We start from the raw sequence: 18,261 nt of genomic DNA on the forward strand, positions 1-18,261 counted from the left end.
ACCTCACTTAATTATGCAACGATGCTTCCATTTGATTTCCGGTGTGTCACGGAAACTTACGGATTGTGCATCAATATTTTTTTGATTTTCCGGCATGTCCTGGAATTTCACAAACTGCCTAATGATGGGTGTCAAGCACCTCACAAGGACCAAAGAAAGGTCGCATGTCATCAAGCAAAGGTCCCCGGACGAAATTAGGGTATGACAGCGCCCTATATAATAGTCGCTAAGTTCTTCACTTAAACACTTGCAAGAGTCATGACAACTATAGGAGACATATTTTTCTCTTTTCATTTCTTTCATTATTTTTCTTCTTTTTTCCTCTCTTATTTTCTCTCTTTCATCTTGACTTATTTCTTCCACTTTTTTTTTTCCTTTTTGTTTTCTCTCTTGTTTTTCTTTCCACAATTTAAGGGATCTCAACTCATCTAATATCTTATACAAGGGGCCCTTAGGAGTAGAACCCTCACCATTAACACTAGATGAAGAATGAAGACTCATGTTGGTTCCTAAGGTTTGGTTCTTTCTTGTTGAGGGTTTGAAAACAAAAGGTAAAAGAAACTATGGTTAAAACTAGACAAAATAAACACTAAAAGAGGTGTGAAAGATAAGATAAAAACTAATTGGTAAAAAGCAAGCTAACTAGGTAATTTGATAATGGAAGGTAAAGGAAATTTAAAGTAAGCTAGACAGTTTCCTATGTGAAGGCTTGGATGACCCTTTGGAGGTCCCAACTGGCTCTTCACTTAGTCTACACGGTTTATACTAAGCTATTACACACAAATAGAGGTTTGGGTGGTCTCTTGGAGACTCCCAGTAAATCCCCTAAAGAATGTCCAAATACAAGAAATTGCAAAAGAAAAAAAAAATTAGCACTCAGTTATTCTATTATAACAAATTTAACAAAGCAATTAAGGTCTTTAAATTTGTCTTCAATGCTTGTTTGTTTTCTCAAGTGTTTCACTCAAAATTTGGTGAGGCTTTGGTTGCTTCAAATCCAATGGTGCTCCTAGGATGGTTAACCTCCAAGACTCAAAAACATTCCTTCAAGCAACGCACCAATTTCCTCTTCAAATCCTTATTGTAGGCAACACAACACACACAAAAAAAAAATCAAGAAAACAAAAGATGAAATGAAATATAAATCAAAATGAAATTTAACATGACATTAATTCAATGAGATTCAAGAAAAAATAAAACAAAAGGACATCACTACAAGCCAAGGCGGAACACAAAGGAAGTCCTAGAATGGCACTAGATTAGATTGACAAATTAAAAATAAGACTCAAGGCAAAATTCTAATTATGTCAATTTAGCAACACATCTAAAAGATAAAAAAACTCCAAGGAGTCAAATAGGCTTGTAATACAACTCAAAATAATGAACAATTTTCAAGAAAATCAAGCATACACATTTTTTTTGTAGTTTTGGATATGTATTTTGATGTTAATCTTTATCACCTTTTCTTGATCATTTCTTTTTCGTTTTGTTCATTCTTTTTCCATTGTTTTCATCCAAATGTCTATTTTATCTAGTTAAAATTTCAGCTCAAAAATCAAAGTATTCAAGCCATGGTGGAGTTAAGAAGACAGTATGCCAAAACTGACAGCAACCAGAATTTCAACTTAGAAATCAAGAGTAGTGTTTATGTTGCTGAAGGCTTGGATAGTTACAATTTGTGTTTGTTTATGCTCAATTGTCTTAAATAACACAATTCAAGAGAGCTTAAGACTTATTTTGATTCACAAATCTAGTCATAACTCAGCACCACAACTCAATTTCTTCATATGCATCATATAGGAAACTTAGAAAACAAAAAAAAAAGTTCAACAACAAGACTACTTCTAGGAATTGATTTAAAACATGTTATGAACTAAATAAGATGCATGAATTAGACTCAAAATTCAAATGATAGGCTAAGAATTGCAAGAATACATGAACAAATGTATCTAGAATTCAATCAACAAAATCAAAATTGAACACAAACTTAGAACATAATGTGACAATTATTATAGCTAAACATGATTCTAAGACAACATGAATGAAGTTATTTACACTTAGATTTTTATCTTTTTTTTAATCAATATTTTGCAAGAAAATTGAGATCTAAAGGTTCAGCACAAGAAGATTATGACTGAAAAATGATAGAACTTAAATTCAACACAAAAACATGATTCAAGAGTAAATCTATAAAAATTTGAACCATAGAAATGCAAAAACAAGCATACAAAAACATGATTTAATCAGTTTATTGTTTTTTTTTTTAATCTACTCTAAACAGAATAAGCTAACCACCATAGGAATCCATGGATAAGAGCTTAAAGGTAAGAGAAGATGAGTGGAGGGAGAGGGAGAGAAAGGGCACGAAATTTATGCCTCAAATAGAGGTCTGAACTTTGAAGTGTAATTTCTCAAATGATCAAAGTTAAAAAAATACATACACAAGGCTTCTATTTATAGCCTAAGTGTTACACAAAATTGGAGGAAAATTTGAATTTCTATTCAAATTTCACTTTAATTTGAATTTGAATTGCCAAAATTTCACTAATTATGATTAATAAATTTTAGCTATGGTTCAGCGCACTAGTCTAAGATCAAGTCCAAGATTTTCTACTAAGTGTGCTTAGATGTCATGAGACATGTAAAGCATGAAGGATATGCACAAAGTGGTCTCACCTCCCCATTAGGATGGTCCAAAATGTAATTGGATTGAACTTCTCCCAATTCAATTAAATTTCTCTCCCAACACACACATTGCACTTAATGCAAGTAAAATTATAAAATTACCCCTAATATAAAAACTAATCTAGGTACCCTAAAATACAAGGGCAGAAAAATCCTATATTACTAGGGTACCCTCCCTACACTATGAAGCCCTAAATACAAGGTTCAAAAATAATGAAACTCTAATCTAATATATACAAAGATAAGTGGGTTCATACTTAGTCCATGGGCCCAAAATCTATCCCAAGGTTTATTAGAACCCTAGGATCTTCTACATCTCTGGTCCAATCTTCTTAGAGTCTCCTAGCCATAACTCTGGTGATAGGTCCCCTCCTTGAGAGGATTGCATCACACCCTCTTGGACCAATGTGAGTTGGGACGATGTGTAAGGCATCAAATTCTCATATTGATTGGAGTTGTTAAAGTGTGAGGCCTCCATGGTTTTTTCTTTCTAAAATGGCATATAATATAACCAAAAGAATTGTAATTTCCACTAAATTTTAACCAATAACAAAAAATTGTTAGAAAAAATATATTAAAAAGTATGTTATTAGCATTTTTCAATAACGAATTATGTTAAAGCATAATATATGCCACCAAATTAAAACAACGAGTTTAGCTTGACATATAATTGATTATGCTTTAGGCTAATATTATATAACATAACATATGTTACGTGAAAAATTGACTGGACAATTTATTTTTAATAAGGGTAAAATAGAAAAAGAAAAAAAAAAGAGGTAAAATACAAATTTTGTTAATGCATAAATTTCTTTTTTTTTTTCTTTATTTACCTACCAAACTCCTTTAATTCATTATTTCTTCTTCTCTACCCTCTTTCACATCAACTAAACCACCTTACCTTTTACTCTCTTTAGGTTGATGGTTTTAGGGGACTAAGATAAAACAATAAAGTGCAACACTAATCAGGTAACATCGTTGAATTGAGTATCAAACTGCAAGCAAATACTGAATCCGATGCAAGTAAACTTCAATCAGATAACAACAGAGAATAGCCATGCCCAACAAATGGAAAAGCAAAGCACGAGACGAGCAAAAGAAATTGCAAGAACAATAGTCTACTCATTTAAGCTTGTCAAAGATGAAAACTTCGTTTGACAGTTGAGTATAACGATAACTATACGAATAACAAGTCTCAAAATTATATAGCAAAACCCAAATGCTGCTAATCCCTTCCATCCAATTATGAGACAAGAAAACACTATTAAATTGTTGGGGTCAGGCTTACAAAATGCAGAGTAACCTATCATACTATATTTTCACCAATCTTGAATTTAATTTCTTAAGCCTATTTGCATTATCAGTCATCACTTTTCTATACTGTGCAGGGTCATCTATCATACTTTACCTGTTTACCATCCTCGTCTAACATATCTTCTCTAGTAGGTTTTGAAGCATTCTCCCCCTTACCAGCAGCATGGTTTTCAGGTGACCCGGGGTAAGTGTCTTCCTTTGATTTTCCGACATTATCCAATGCCTCTTCAGCTGTTGTCTGAAGAAGGTCTAAAGGAGTAGCTGCTGGATCCAACTCTCGGCAGCCCTTTGGAGCATTATGAGCTTCTTGCCCAGTAAGCAAGTAATTAGGAACCTGATGAGAGAATTGAAATATCTCCACTTTAGGAATCTTTCTTGCCTGATCATGGCTGCGCCTGTGAAACACTGTCCTAAAACCATCAACTTTAACAAGTGGTGTGACCAATAAACCTTCCTCTTCATTGAAATCTTCAACCACTTCCACCATATCATACTTGTGTATCACTTCATCTGGAGTATTTTCATTCCAATCAGGAGACCAGTTTCTATAGAGAGCCCAGACCTCCCCCTTCCCAGGAAAGATGCGAACAACTCCTCTGGTGCCTTTTGTCCACCTTACCTTGTGCGAAAAGGAATTTAACGATTCAGTTATTTCATGTCTGCCAGTCCTGAAATCCCCACATGTTTTGTAAAAACCAGCACCTACCCAATCTATTGGGCCCAATTCACTGTTGCTTCGAGAGTTAAGCCAACTGATTCGCATTCTAAATGGCTTTGTGGAAATCACCTTGTGAATTCTAGCATAATAGCGAGGCATTCCATCATCATCATCATAAGCTGCCCAGACCTGGTCCTCCGCAAAAGAATTTTCAGTTCTGTCCAAGTCAAAATTGTGAAAATCGGGATCTGGAACATTGATTGTAACATAGGCTGCCTTCTCCTTTTCAGTATCATCAGATTTGACTGGGATAGAATCACTGTCCACGTGCCTGTTACCATTAATAGTGGAATCTTTCTCTGGACCAGTTGTTTTGTCATTGAATGTGCTTTTCTGTCTCTCGTTTCCTTTGTCCTTGTTTGTAATCCTAGCTTCAGCCATTGATCTCCATTCTAGAAGTTTCTCGCGAATTTCAGTCTGTGCCTTATCAACCAACATATTTCGTAATTCAAACAATGACAACTCTTTTGTGCTGTAATGCTTGTAAGTACCTGAAAAAACATGAATCCTTTCTGCTCCCACATTAGCTTTTCCTGATCCATAAAAATGGCCCAAACTGCTTGATCCATCTCTCATGGTCATATGATTTGTATTGTACATATCATCTGTCCTCATTTTCTTCATAGGTTTTTCGGCATTACTAAAAGGAACATCAGACCTCTTATGCATATGATTCCTCTCCCATGCAGCAATTGACTGGACTCCCTCGCATTCTCTTTTTGTCTCACTTGACTGCTGCTTAACATTTGCAGCTGAAACAGAAGATGATCCATCTTTTTTAACAAAGCCAGCCATTCTCGAGTGAGGACCCCACTGGAAGTTTGGTTTACTAAAACCGCTGGATTGTAAATTTTGAGAAACAGCACCAGTTCTTCCTGGATTCACAGGGTGATTCCTTCCAACATTGGAATGTTGCCGAGAAGACTTCTGATGATGTTGCCGAGAAGACCAATTAGATGACTTGAAAACATTGGGAGGCGGACCCTTCTCTATAGCCACAAAAGCTTGTTTACAATTGGGACATAAAAGGGTTTGATTCAAATATGTCCTGAGATACTCATAATGTGTCTTGCACTTATTACAGATAGTCCAAAAGGTACCAGCATTTGTATGTGGAGGAGGAATGGAGGGTGTATGCGGATGTGGATGTGCCCGAGCATCATTATTTCCTGTTCTCATGCTTGAAGTTGCATTCTTGTTAAGTTTTATATAACCATTCTTGTTGGGAGCATTATCCTGAAATCCTTCCAATCTCCTGTTCTGGTTATATGCTAGTCTTTTGACCTTATCTGATAGTAAACTCCACGCCTCTGAAACAAGCTTGAATGCACCTTCTGCACCTGGAGACTTGTTTTTGTCAGGGTGAAGAGTTAGAGCCAGCTTTCTGTACTGCTTCCTAACTGTCTCTTCATCCGCATATGGATACACTCCAAGTATACCATACCAATCCATTTCTCCATGTATTTTATTCTCGGCACAGATATAAACATCAAGTGTTGTTAGCAACTGGGAAAGACCCTCCAGTGCAGGAAACAAATTTAGAGCCTTGAGAGCAAACTTTTTTGCACCAGCATATTCCCTTTCAGTAAATTTCCTCTCTGCTATTTCTTTGACCCTAGCTGCCTCATCTTTGTTGCACTCCATGTTTGCACAATCGTCTCAGATCTTAATATGTTGCTTCCTCACATAGCTAAAAGACATAAGATTAACCATCAGTGTTGGATTCCATAAAACCCTTGTTCCTTCAATTGTGCACCAGAATCACAAAAGGAAAAAATGAAAATGCTACAAAAATTATTAAGATCCATGTAGAGGACCAACAATTATAAGTAAACCAAAAAATTCAAAATTGTGTCACATATATTCAAAACTATTAATAAAAGAAACTATGGTGTCAGCAATTCAAAATTTTCTTACCATCTAGGATAAGACCCATGGTCAAGTTCTATCATCCAAGATTCTTTTCAAATGCTGTAGGTTCCAAAACCAAATTATATGGCAGATTTCACAAGGTCATTTTAACAAATGAGATCCTATTCAACTTCTCAACATAAAGTGTTCACCTCAGGAACAGGAAGTGCATTTATTTGTCAAAACATCTAGTTTAAACATAAATAAATAGACAATAAGTATTTCACCATTTTATATCGTCTAAATATCTTGGCAAGCCAATCCCCAGTTAATGGTCATCAAAACCAAAAGAGAAGGAAAGTCTTAAAAAAATTTTGAACTCTGACTGTCAGAAATACAAACTGAAGATTCCAAAGAATGGAGTAAAAAGAAAATGACCGAAAATTGAAACATCAATATGTTAGACGTCATACATAACAATTCTAACATTTTGATAAAACATGAAACTTAAAAATGTTAACGAGTAAAAATCAAAACTTATTCTCTAAGTTTTGTTTGATTCATAGTAGTTAATAGTGTGCAATAGCAGCACGGCATCGAGGCACCCTGCCGCTCCTCCAAGGGTCATAGCGTCGTACCTGGCCATCACGGCGGTAGCAGCACTTTTCACTTCCAAAATTGCAGATAACGGCAGCCGGAGTGGTCAAATTGCGCCACCGCAGTTCTACAGCTTCTGTTGACCGTTCCACTCTCAAAGCTGCACTTGCTGCTAGTGGGTCAAAGAAGAGAGATGACACAATCACAACCCTAAGCTCCGTACTATATATATATATATATATATATATTAACATTCAAATTTAGTAACTTAGGTGTTTTAGTTCCAAGACAAATCGTGTTTGGACTTCGACCATCAGTTTTAACATTGCTGTTCGGACCGTCAGTTTTAGCTATTGGACCCTTATTCATACAAGACTTTCTTATCTCTTTTAAAAAATGTTTAGAAAAAAAATTAAAATTAAAATTTAGATGCATTATAATCAAGTTTTATTTTATAATCAAACTCAAATAGAGATGTTTTCTAATCAAGATATTTTAGAAACTAAAATAAAAATATTTTTAGTAAAGATATTTCAATACTTCACGTTTAATTTAATAACAGAAAGCTGGGAATGGATCCTCTCATTTGATATTTTCACTTGAATTCTCATGCGAAAATCTCCACCATCCAAACCTCACGTCTTCTTTTTACCATTTAGTATCAAATAAAAAAATTTAATTGATTGTGTTTTTATTTCAATTAATGTTTAATATCTTGTTATAATAAAATCTATCATAAAACATCGTAAAATCTGTTATAGTTTTTCAAATACTAATATTTAATTAATTAATAATAATTGATATATAATAAATTTAATAGCAGAATTTTATTATAAATTTTAATATTATTCTACAATATTATTAAAATAGCAGTCATACCACTATCACTATCCTTATATAGCATTTTTTGGGGGTAGCCAATCCACACCGCTATCCACTATTACCTACTATGGTTTGATTAAAGAAAATATCATTCTTAACAAGTTCTTTCTCTCTTTAGTATAATAAAATGACAGACAGACAGACAGAATATTGCAATGGTTAGTAGCATTTTCGAGTGCTATCATCCGTTAATTTATACTTTTTCAAGGCAGAGCTACTAGACAACTCACATGTTCAAGAGAATTTTAGTCTCACAATAATATGACATACTTTCAAGGAATATATACACATATCTAGTAAAAATAGTCTACAATCAAGGAGGTCTATCTCAGTTAGTTGAACAGTGTGCATGAGTTGTTGTAAACCCCGGTACCAAAGTTTGACTCCTCCTTATGAACCAAAAAATAAAAATAGTCTGCAATTTCCTTCCTTTGGATGCTCACCAACAGAGTTAGACCAAGTTCAACAGACTTCAGAGGATGTGTTATATATTAATGAAAAAAGTTAACAACACACCCTCCTTTCCAGCACAATCTTTATTTACTTTCATTGAAATTTATGCAAGGCCAGCTAAACGAGGTGGGTCCCACCCCCACCCCCCATTTAGTGGGTCCTACATAAAATTTTCAACTAATAGTAAAGAGTGTGTGTTGAAAAGAGTATATCAGAGCATGTGTTAGTATTCCTCACATATCATAACAGTATAATTTTCTTTAAAAGAGAGAAGGACAGATCTACAAGGAAATGAAATGCAAAATGACATGAACATATAAAACATTACTTATTACTTATTAACCCTATGAAGATGCAATTAGCAGCTCCATTCCCAGTCCCACTACTGCTAGAACATGTAAAACCTAACACCCCTTCCATAAGCACTTTAAAATTCAGCTCAATAAAGTGAACCACTATTTTTCCCGTTTGGGGACAATATCACAATATCAAAACTGCACTTCAAAACTCGAGTACCTAGCTAGCATCATGGACCACGGATTCAAAAGTACTTAATTTGAACATTCAGCAAAAGTCAAAAACTATAACAAATATATTTAATATAAATAAAACCACAAAATTGAACATGTTGATTAAGATCACAAATCATCTAATTAACACAACTCAAGCCACAAAACGAAGCTTATCATCAAGGGAATAAAAAAAAAACGGAACCTCGCCATTTCAGAGAGAAAAGAAGCGCACCATAGATCTACAGGGACATGCATTTTTCAAACGACACGTAACGGTCGAAATTCAGAACTGGAAATTCCACAATTGGATTCAGTGCGTGTTGAACTGAAACCCTAGACCGAATCACGACGCGAATCCAAAGAGAAAGATTTTTGCGCAGTAACGAAGAGAGGGGCAGTAAAGTAAAAGTAAAGTAAAGAAATGGAATGAAAATTATAAAGTGAAATTACCAAATTGGAGAGAGGAGGAGGCAGCGTGTGGTATTTGAATCAGAGAAGACCATCACCATACACAGCACAAAATGACCTATCTGTCAAAACACCCCGAAGGATCTCTAATTGCCCAAAACATACTTGTGAAAATGGCAAATTTTGAGCTTTTGTTTTCCTTTTTTTTTTTTTTGTTCTTAACCCAAACACCCCTTTTTTTATAATGCAATAGGACCTGAACCTTAACTAGGATTAAATTTTAACCCTTGGTGTTAGAGTATGGTTTGATAATAATCGACAAGTATTAACAATGATAATTATTTCATTTGGTATATACATTTGTGTGTATAATTTTACTCTTAAATTTTAAATTTTTCTTTTAACTTACATTAATTTCCAACTATTTTTATATTATTAATTTTTTTATTCTGTTATATTTTATTAATTATATTTCGCTTATATTTTTTATTATTTTAAAAAAATACGGAATTAGTAATAATAATGATGACCAGGACGACTTCAATTTTCAAGAATAACGTCTATTTTACTATAGCTATTTAAAACCTGATTATCAATTAGTTAATTCTCTTAAAGTGATAATTTATGTAAAATGAGAAAGTAAAGTGATATTTAATTTAATCATAAAAATATCTTTTATATTTTTAATTTACTAATCAATTCACTTAAAAATTAAAATATATTCTATATAGTGTATATCCTAAATTGATGAAAATACTATATATGTAAACTTATTTTACATGTATATACATTTTTATTCTATATATATATATATATATATATATATATATATATATATATATATATATATATATATATATATATAACAAACTTTAGAAAAGGGAAATGCAAACAAAAGGTTCCAATTAAATTTATCTATCCATTTCATTTTATATATATTTTTGTAAATATAAAAATATTTGAAATTTGTCTTTATAAAATTTTTCGTATCTTATTCCTCACAAAATTAAAATGTATTAATTTTTTGTCCGAACGTAAGTCCAAGTAAATCCAAACCTACAATCATGATTTTTTATATCGGTTATTCATATCACCCATGTAAATGTGATGTTTTTACATAAGTTGTACATATAATCAATGTAAAAAAAATCATATGCATGTAAACTTGGATGTCCAAATCTTGCTCTGAGTCAGAAAAATAACACATTTCAATTTTGTGAAGAAGAAAATCTGAAAATTTCATAGGAACATGTTTTAAATATTTTCACATTTATGAGAACAAAAATCATATTTTAATCTTTCTTTTTATACTTTTTCAATAAGTTAATGATTTGTATTTCTCTAATAACAAATATATACTTGCGAGCGAAGTTTGATTTGAATTTAGGCTAAAGTTAAACTTGAACAAATTATATTTAATGAGTTAGGTTTGATTTGAGTTTTGAAATTGTTTTAACTAACACAAATAAAATTAATCTAATTAAGATCGGGCTACTTTAGTGTAAGGCATAAGTTGAAATATAATTGGTTTGATTTAGATTTGTCGTGTAAATAATTAATTAACCAAATGGATATAAATTAATTTAACTAATTTTATTTGAATTGTTGGGTTCATAAGATAAATTTCATTGATGAACTCTCTTAATAAATATATTTGTTTCGTATTGTTTTAAGAATAAAATATTCATATGTTTTAAATACTTTAAAGAAAGAAATTTTTTAATTGGTTAGCATTGCACACTATCAATTCAATTATAATATTACATCCTCTAATTCTTACTATAATGTTAAAATTAAAAATATGATTTGGTCCTTACTATAAAGTCAATCTAAAATGTCTATAAAAAAAATCAATCTAAAATGTTTTATATTGATTATTTTTTATAAAAATGTTGTTAATTAAAGTCAATTTCAGAATTAAGTGACACAAAGATATAAATATAACCTATTAATGTTTGTAAGTTTTATTCACATGATTAGTTTTGAAAAAAAAAATACTAACTTAAATAAATTTAATGTTTTCAGGTCAAATTATTCAATTTTTATTTTTATCTATTAAATTTAAAAGTATTTTTGTATTTTCTCAAATCAACTCAGTAGTCTAATATGTTTCCTTTTTTTACCGTTTCAACTCTCATGTGATATTTATTTATCTTGTCTTTGCTACTTCCGGTGTTATTAATATATCTTATTTGTTTTTTTTTTTTAAATTATACTCTTTATTTTGTTCTCTCACTATTCCTCTCTTGGTACATTTTGTTTTGTCTAGTCTAACTTAGATTCTAAAGTGTACCATCTTTTTTTTATAAGAAATAAAAAACTCATTATATCTTAGTCTCAAATATAAGTAAATTTGAATTATTCTTACCTTATTTAATGTGTATTTTTAAAATATTTTTCATTTAATAGGGAGTTTAAACTTGATATCAAGTTTAAATGAAAGATAGTATAAAAAAATTAACTATTTTTTTGCTTAAATATTTTTTAGTCCTTACAATTTAGTGTTTTTTTACTTTTAATCCTTACGAAATTATTTTTTTTATTAATCCTTACAATTTTTTTTATTCTTCTGACGTTTTAGATAACATTATTTTTTTTACTATTTAAAGTGTTATCTATCATATTTTAACAAACATAATTTATAAGGACTAAATTAAAAAAAATTATAAGGACTAAAAGTAAAAAATACTAAATTTTTAAGAACAAAAAATGTATTTAATTTTTATTTTTTTTGGCCAAGAGAGATTTGGAGAGTAGCATTCACACGTAAGGATATGGCTACTAGGTTTAAGAAGAACGTACACTTTGAACCAATATTTTATTTAATGAAATTTTTTTATTTCCCATTCATTTTCTTATTTAATTTACTTTATAGCATTTCTTTTCTTAGTTCAAACACTTTTATTCAATTCCACATGCAAGTAAATTCTGTCTCGAAGAAAGATTCAATTGATGTTTAAATTTCAAGTATTTTTATTTATCTATTTTGATACAAACTTAATATTGATTTGAATATTGATTTTGAATGATATAATGGAGCAAACTTATATTGAGATAAAATATATGATTTTTGTGTAATCTCGTAATTCTTGGAGTTGAAAGTTATAATACTACTAGTTTAACAAAACAAAATTTCATAATCGAGATTTTAAGTCTCACTAATAAAATAAGTTGCTTATGGTTATGATCATAGTGGAAACATAACAAAATTAAAGTCGAATAATAAAACAAATTTTCACCATAATAAATGAAATATTATTAATTTTATTTTTTAAAAAAGTAAATTGCCCCCGCTTACTGAGGCTTCTGAATTTGCCACTGATGACATACAATTTATATGATAAACATATTTAATGATATAAAATATAATACTCCCTCCGTTTTTTGTCGGATTTTTAATATAAAAAAATTCTGATTTATTTACCGTTTTCAAAATTCAAGATAACATTAATTTTTATTGTCAAATGTATCACATCCTCATTCATTATTTTAGCAATTTTTTATAAAATTGAATAATAAATAATTGAAAAGTTCAAAAATAAATTTTGATTACCTTTTTTTTAGAGGCATAAATTGATTACCTATTGGTCAGAACTTTAGTAGATATTTATATTTATATACGCTGACAAAAATTCCTACCCTCTCATCTACTCACAAAAAAGATTACTTATTCCCAGTAAAAGAAAATTTATGATAATACATGCTATAAATCTAAATTAAAGGGAAGATGTTTAGATGAAATTACTGAGAAATAGAAATTTTAGTGGTTGGGTCATGGGTGCCTCTTGTGCTTCATCTTTAGTGTCTTTTTAAATAATAAAGTTTTATTTGACCTTTAAAAATAAACATAGAATAAAAATGGGAAAAAGTAAAGACCACGTGAAATTCAAGAAAAAACAATTAGAAGATGGTGAGAACTTTGTAGAAAGAGATTCCCGCTCCTATTGAATCTCTTGTTAACGCTGATGTAATTTCTTTGCATGCAGTTTGATAAAATCCCAGTATTTACACTTCAAAAAAACTTTGTAGAAAGACTTAAAGACTTGAATTGTCACCTTCAATTTCTGAATTTTTTATTTCACCGTTTAAATCTATGTCAAATAATGGAAATTCATCTTTAGAATTCATATTTGTGGAGCTGTCAATTTTTCAAAAGTATGATCAGAACTTTATATACTATGAAATTATGAATGGTTTTAATTTTTTTGGTGGGGATGCAAATTTTGTTATAATTCTTTAAATAAAAAATTTTGGTGGGGAAAATCTTAAGATTAAAAATTGTAGAGGAAAGTTTAATTTTGTTTTTTTTTAAGTGTTAATTCATCAAAGGGGGAAAATTGCTTAACGGAAACATTGGCTTGAAAAGAGAAGAAATTGGTGCTTTGTTTTAGAGAGAGAGAGAAAGACAGAAATCAAACCCATGGCGAACCAATGGATGGGTACAACCGTACAAGGAGTAAACACATTAGAGAGAGAGAGAGTAATGGGTTACAATAGCACTACTCGTATATATACTTTATTACAGATAGAGAATAGTGTATTGAAAAATGGAAATGTGGGAGAAGTGAAATAAGAATAATAAGTAAACAACTTACAACTTCATTAAAAAAATAAAAATTATTTGATTTCTTTGGTTGGAGTACAAAAACCTTAAAAGACTATTAAAAAAAACAGAGGGAATACTCCCTTTATAAGATTCAATTAATTAGTTCCGTAAGACTAAGGAAATCATTTGGTCAATAACAATAATTTTTTTCTTAAATTTATATATATTTTTTAAATTATCCCTAATATTGATGATATATAATCTTGTTTCTTTTTTAAATATATTTATTAGTTATAATTTATTTAATCTCTCTCTTGGTTAATATATGTATTGCTTTAATTTTTATTTACTATGCATGTGAATAGTGAAAGTAAGGTTACAAAAATGATGTTTATATAAGGTGACTATGTACTTGGTTTGAGCACCTATTGTGCCCATAGTATATAAAAGAGTAAATTACACTTCTGCTCTATGTGTTTTTCTTAAATTATATTTGATATCTTTTTTTTTATATTACTTGTATTCCCCTTTTGTTAACGTTGTTAACTAACGTCAATTGAAATATGTGAACAGAAAAAATTATCCTAACATCATTGTTAAATACTTAATAACAAATTAACAATTAACTTTGTGAATTGACCTTTCTTAAGACAATAACAATTTTTCCTTTAATATTTGACTCTTACTTCATTGTTGCTAACATTTGAAGAAGATGCAATTCTTGATTGAGACATTATATCAAACACCTAGTCATCAAAAATAAATATTTCAAAGAAAAGAGTTAAAAACACAAATGCAAGAGCAAAACACTAAAATTTGAAGCAAATGATCATATTCAATTAATAGGCATTGCTGAGAACACATCCAACTAAAACGCAGCAACCAAATGACCCAATACACACCAAAAAAATTGAACTAAGAAGAAGAAGAAGAAGAAGAAGAAGGAGGAGGAGGAGGAGGAGGAGGAGGAGGAGGAGGATGAGGAGGAAGGGTGTTAATACATGCATACCAATAAGGTGCATTTAGGTTCAACAAAAAGTAGGGTTCATGTCCAATTAGAGAAAAAAGAAAAAGAAGGAAAAGTGTTAAAATATTTTCAAGTTGAAAATGATGTCATGCTTTTATGGAGTTAAGAGGAAGAAGACGATAGTATTTTAGACATAAATTTTCATTAAAAGTCATGTAACCAACACGTGTCTATTTTCTGTTAAATTATTAAATGATATTTAGGAGGGAAGGGATTTGGGTGTAATTTGAGCTAAACAATTAAGAGGTTTTTTGTAGGGGGCAAAAAAGGAGGGGTGTAGAGTGCAATTTGGAAAAAACATTGGGGATGCGAGTGTGAGGAAGAAGATAAGGGTATTTTAGACATAAATTTTCATTAAAAGTCATGTGATCAACATGTACTTACTTTTTGTTAAATTATTAAATAGTGTTTAAGAGTGAAGGGGGTCTAGGTGTAATACGAGCTAAACAATCAAGGAGTTTTTTGTATGATGCAAAAAAGGAGGGGTGTCGATTGAAATTTGGAAAAAATACAAGAGGTGCGAGTGTAATTTACTCTGTATAAAAATATCTTTTTTGCTGATAAAAAAAATTGGTCTTTATATAAATCAAAGTTAGACTCTCAAAGATCATATGATATTAATGTATTCTCTCACTATTAATTTAAAATTTACTTATAATGAAGAGTTTTTGCTTTGAGAAAAAAATTAATGCATAACACATTCTAGATTAGTTCTTAAAAAAAAATTAAGCCCAATCTATAATTTAATTCTTATAAAAAAAAAAGACTACAGGAAGTAGATTTATTTCTTCAAAAATGCAAAATTTTGCTAATAAAATAAAATAAAATAAAATATTTGAGTTTTGTTAACAAAATGTCTAATAAGTACTTTACCTAATTAAAAATAAAGTTGTGTTTTCTATTTTTCTTGAATAAACTAGTTTTAACAAATTTAACATTAAGGACAATAGTATTTTTAATCCCAAAACATAGTAATTAATATATTTGAAAATGTAAATTTTATCTTGATCCTTAAGAATAGGTGACATTATATTTTTCCTAAAACTATTGTGTTTAATGCTTAAAAATTATTGAGTCATAAGACGAATAAAGACCCTCAATAGTTTTTGTTGGATGCAAATAGATACAAAGTTTAAAATTTGCATCTTATATGCCGATAAATGATAGCATTAAATCTGCATTTGATTGACCAAATAGTCACGGACGGACTCTATGTTCTAAAAGTATTTAAGACTTAGTTAATGCTCTGTGTTTGTGATCCTAGTTGTAGAGAATGTTCAAACGTCTATCATAGGATTTATTGAAGTGCAGAAAGTGAAAGAACAATCAAGATCAACTTCTCTCCTCACCTGAAAAGATGTGCTACTAACATATACACTCTACGCTAAAGTTTATTTGACTAGTGAAGACTGCAACAAGAGTGTGGTAAGATAAGAAAATTAGTTTATCATAATGGAAGGGACTTGCATTTAATGCACCGATGGGCTCCTTCTTCAAACACAATATCAACCACAATTTAAGATTGTTTAGAGACAACAAACACTTACTAAGAAAACCTATAAATATCCCAAACTTTGAAGAATTGAAGTAACGAACATGAATATGATTTTGAATTGCATATTCTCTCTTGCCTTCAAGCTTTTTCTATAAATTCTCTAAGTTGTAAAAAGTTCTCAAAATATCATATCTTGAAAGTAGAAAGGCAGTGTGCTTAAGTTAGATATTCATTTGTAAGACGATAGGCTTGTTTGTGTGCACCTTACCTTCAACAAATCTATCGATTTGTTTAGAGTCAAAAGTGGCTTGGTAGAAAACAATGCTTGGGTTTAGGGATGGAAAAATGGGTTGGCCCTGGCCGTTTAGGCCCGCCTCACTTTTAGTCAACCAAAACAGCCTGCTAAAATTTAGTGGTTTGAACATCCTGGCCTCGCCCACCGCACCAAAAGGTGGGATGGCGAGCTGACCCACCATCTTTGGCGCCTCATGAGTTTACGACGTATGATGGAAATGGGTTAATGGGGCAAGGTGGTGAGTCAGTGATTGCACGAGTGTGACGACACAGTGGAAAATCATGATAGACAAGCACAACCTTGACTAAGTGAAAACGAAGAAATCGAGAGAGAGAGAGAGAGAGAGAGAGAGAGAGAGAGAGAGAGAGAGAGAGAGAGAGATGAAGCTAAGCAACGCAAATCGTGACTACACTCTGCAAGTATCGCCAGTGCAAACAAAAAAAAAGAGAGAGAGGCACAACCGTGACTGAAAGACTCAATCATGATCGCGACTCTATGAGTGTCATCGATGTTGGAGTGCATGAGAACTAAAGTGCAGCGCAAGGGAACCTAAGAGAGAGCAACAAAAACTCGAGATAAAGAAGAGTTGAGCATGGAGGATTAAGGTTACATGAGACAAAGACAATGACAAACCCTAAACTTCTTCTCACAGACAAATATTATAATTATTATTTAAAAATAAAACAAATATAACTAGCTAGTGGGCCAATCCTTTTTTGGCCCGATGGGTTGGCAGGTTAGTCGAGTTGGGCTGAGATCTCCACCCCACCCTACCAAATTGATGTCGGGATGGTGGGTTAGCCCGTCAGGCCCTACCCATTTTGTCATCCTTACTTTGATTGTATAAAGCTTAGGAATAAGCTTTGTGTAAAAGCTAGAAGCAACAGTTAAAAATACTCATATATTTTGTGTAACGCCCTGAAATTTTGATAACTAAAAACTGATGTTTAATGCATTTCTTGTGTTATTTGATTATTTGATTGATTTGGATGAGTTTAAGTGTTGTGTGAATTATCTATGTGAGATTGCTTAATGTGGATGTTAGGTTATGTGGAGTTTGATTAACCTATGTTGAGATTGTGAGATTTCAAGTTTTACCCAAACCTGTTCCAGTAAAACCATGATCCTGGACTCGTTAACCATTTGATTGCCTTTAAACTTGAATTGTGGGCTCATGACTCATTGCACATTTTGACCATTGAGATTTTTCATATAACATTTTTGGATAGCTCTCTTAGCGAGACAAGCGTGCTAAGTGAAATTCCTAACTCGAGAAGCAAATTCGCTTAGCAAGACCAGCGCACTAAGCGCAACCAACCCAAGGAGGTAACTCACTCAAAGCAATACAAAAGTGGATTTCCGCTTAGCGAGACGAACTCGTTAAGCAAAATCTGCAGATTATAAATACGTCCAACAACATAAAAATACACATTTTAGCTCTTTCTCTCTCTCTCTAAACTTCAGCCCAAAAACCCTAA

At 31.4% G+C, this 18,261-nt stretch overlaps 1 protein-coding gene across 7 annotated transcripts; it reads right to left on the reverse strand.

Annotated features, from left to right (window-relative positions):
* Positions 1 to 623: 623 nt before the first annotated feature.
* LOC100799958 (uncharacterized) lies at positions 624 to 9,966 on the reverse strand. 7 transcript variants are annotated; one of them, XM_026125366.2, is made up of 5 exons: positions 9,463 to 9,677; positions 9,245 to 9,337; positions 7,207 to 7,334; positions 4,094 to 6,407; positions 624 to 1,077 (listed from the first exon to the last, which is right to left on the reverse strand). In XM_026125366.2, exons 4-5 carry the CDS (start codon positions 6,359 to 6,361, stop codon positions 1,033 to 1,035), a joined length of 2,313 nt encoding a protein of 770 aa, XP_025981151.2. In that variant the 5' UTR covers positions 6,362 to 6,407; positions 7,207 to 7,334; positions 9,245 to 9,337; positions 9,463 to 9,677; the 3' UTR covers positions 624 to 1,032. The 7 variants fall into 7 exon arrangements, 6 of the variants coding, with proteins under 6 accessions (XP_025981151.2, XP_025981153.2, XP_006596287.2 ...); XM_026125368.2 differs by lacking the exon at positions 7,207 to 7,334 and having other exon boundaries at positions 9,463 to 9,678; XM_006596224.4 differs by lacking the exon at positions 9,245 to 9,337.
* Between the last annotated feature and the right edge of the window lie 8,295 nt (positions 9,967 to 18,261).

This window comes from Glycine max, chromosome 14 (assembly GCF_000004515.6).
Source record: "Glycine max cultivar Williams 82 chromosome 14, Glycine_max_v4.0, whole genome shotgun sequence".
Taxonomy (NCBI): Eukaryota; Viridiplantae; Streptophyta; class Magnoliopsida; order Fabales; family Fabaceae; genus Glycine; species Glycine max.

What these genes read in the sequence shown, in the direction of transcription:
- LOC100799958 (XM_026125368.2), bottom strand. Translation starts at nt 6,361, where the DNA reads ATGGAGTGCAACAAAGATGAGGCAGCTAGGGTCAAAGAAATAGCAGAG. An exon ending in TAGACGAGGATGGTAAACAG is followed by an intron (nt 1,078 to 4,093) that starts GTAAAGTATGAT and finishes GCCTACAATAAG; the next exon opens with GATTTGAAGAGGAAATTGGT.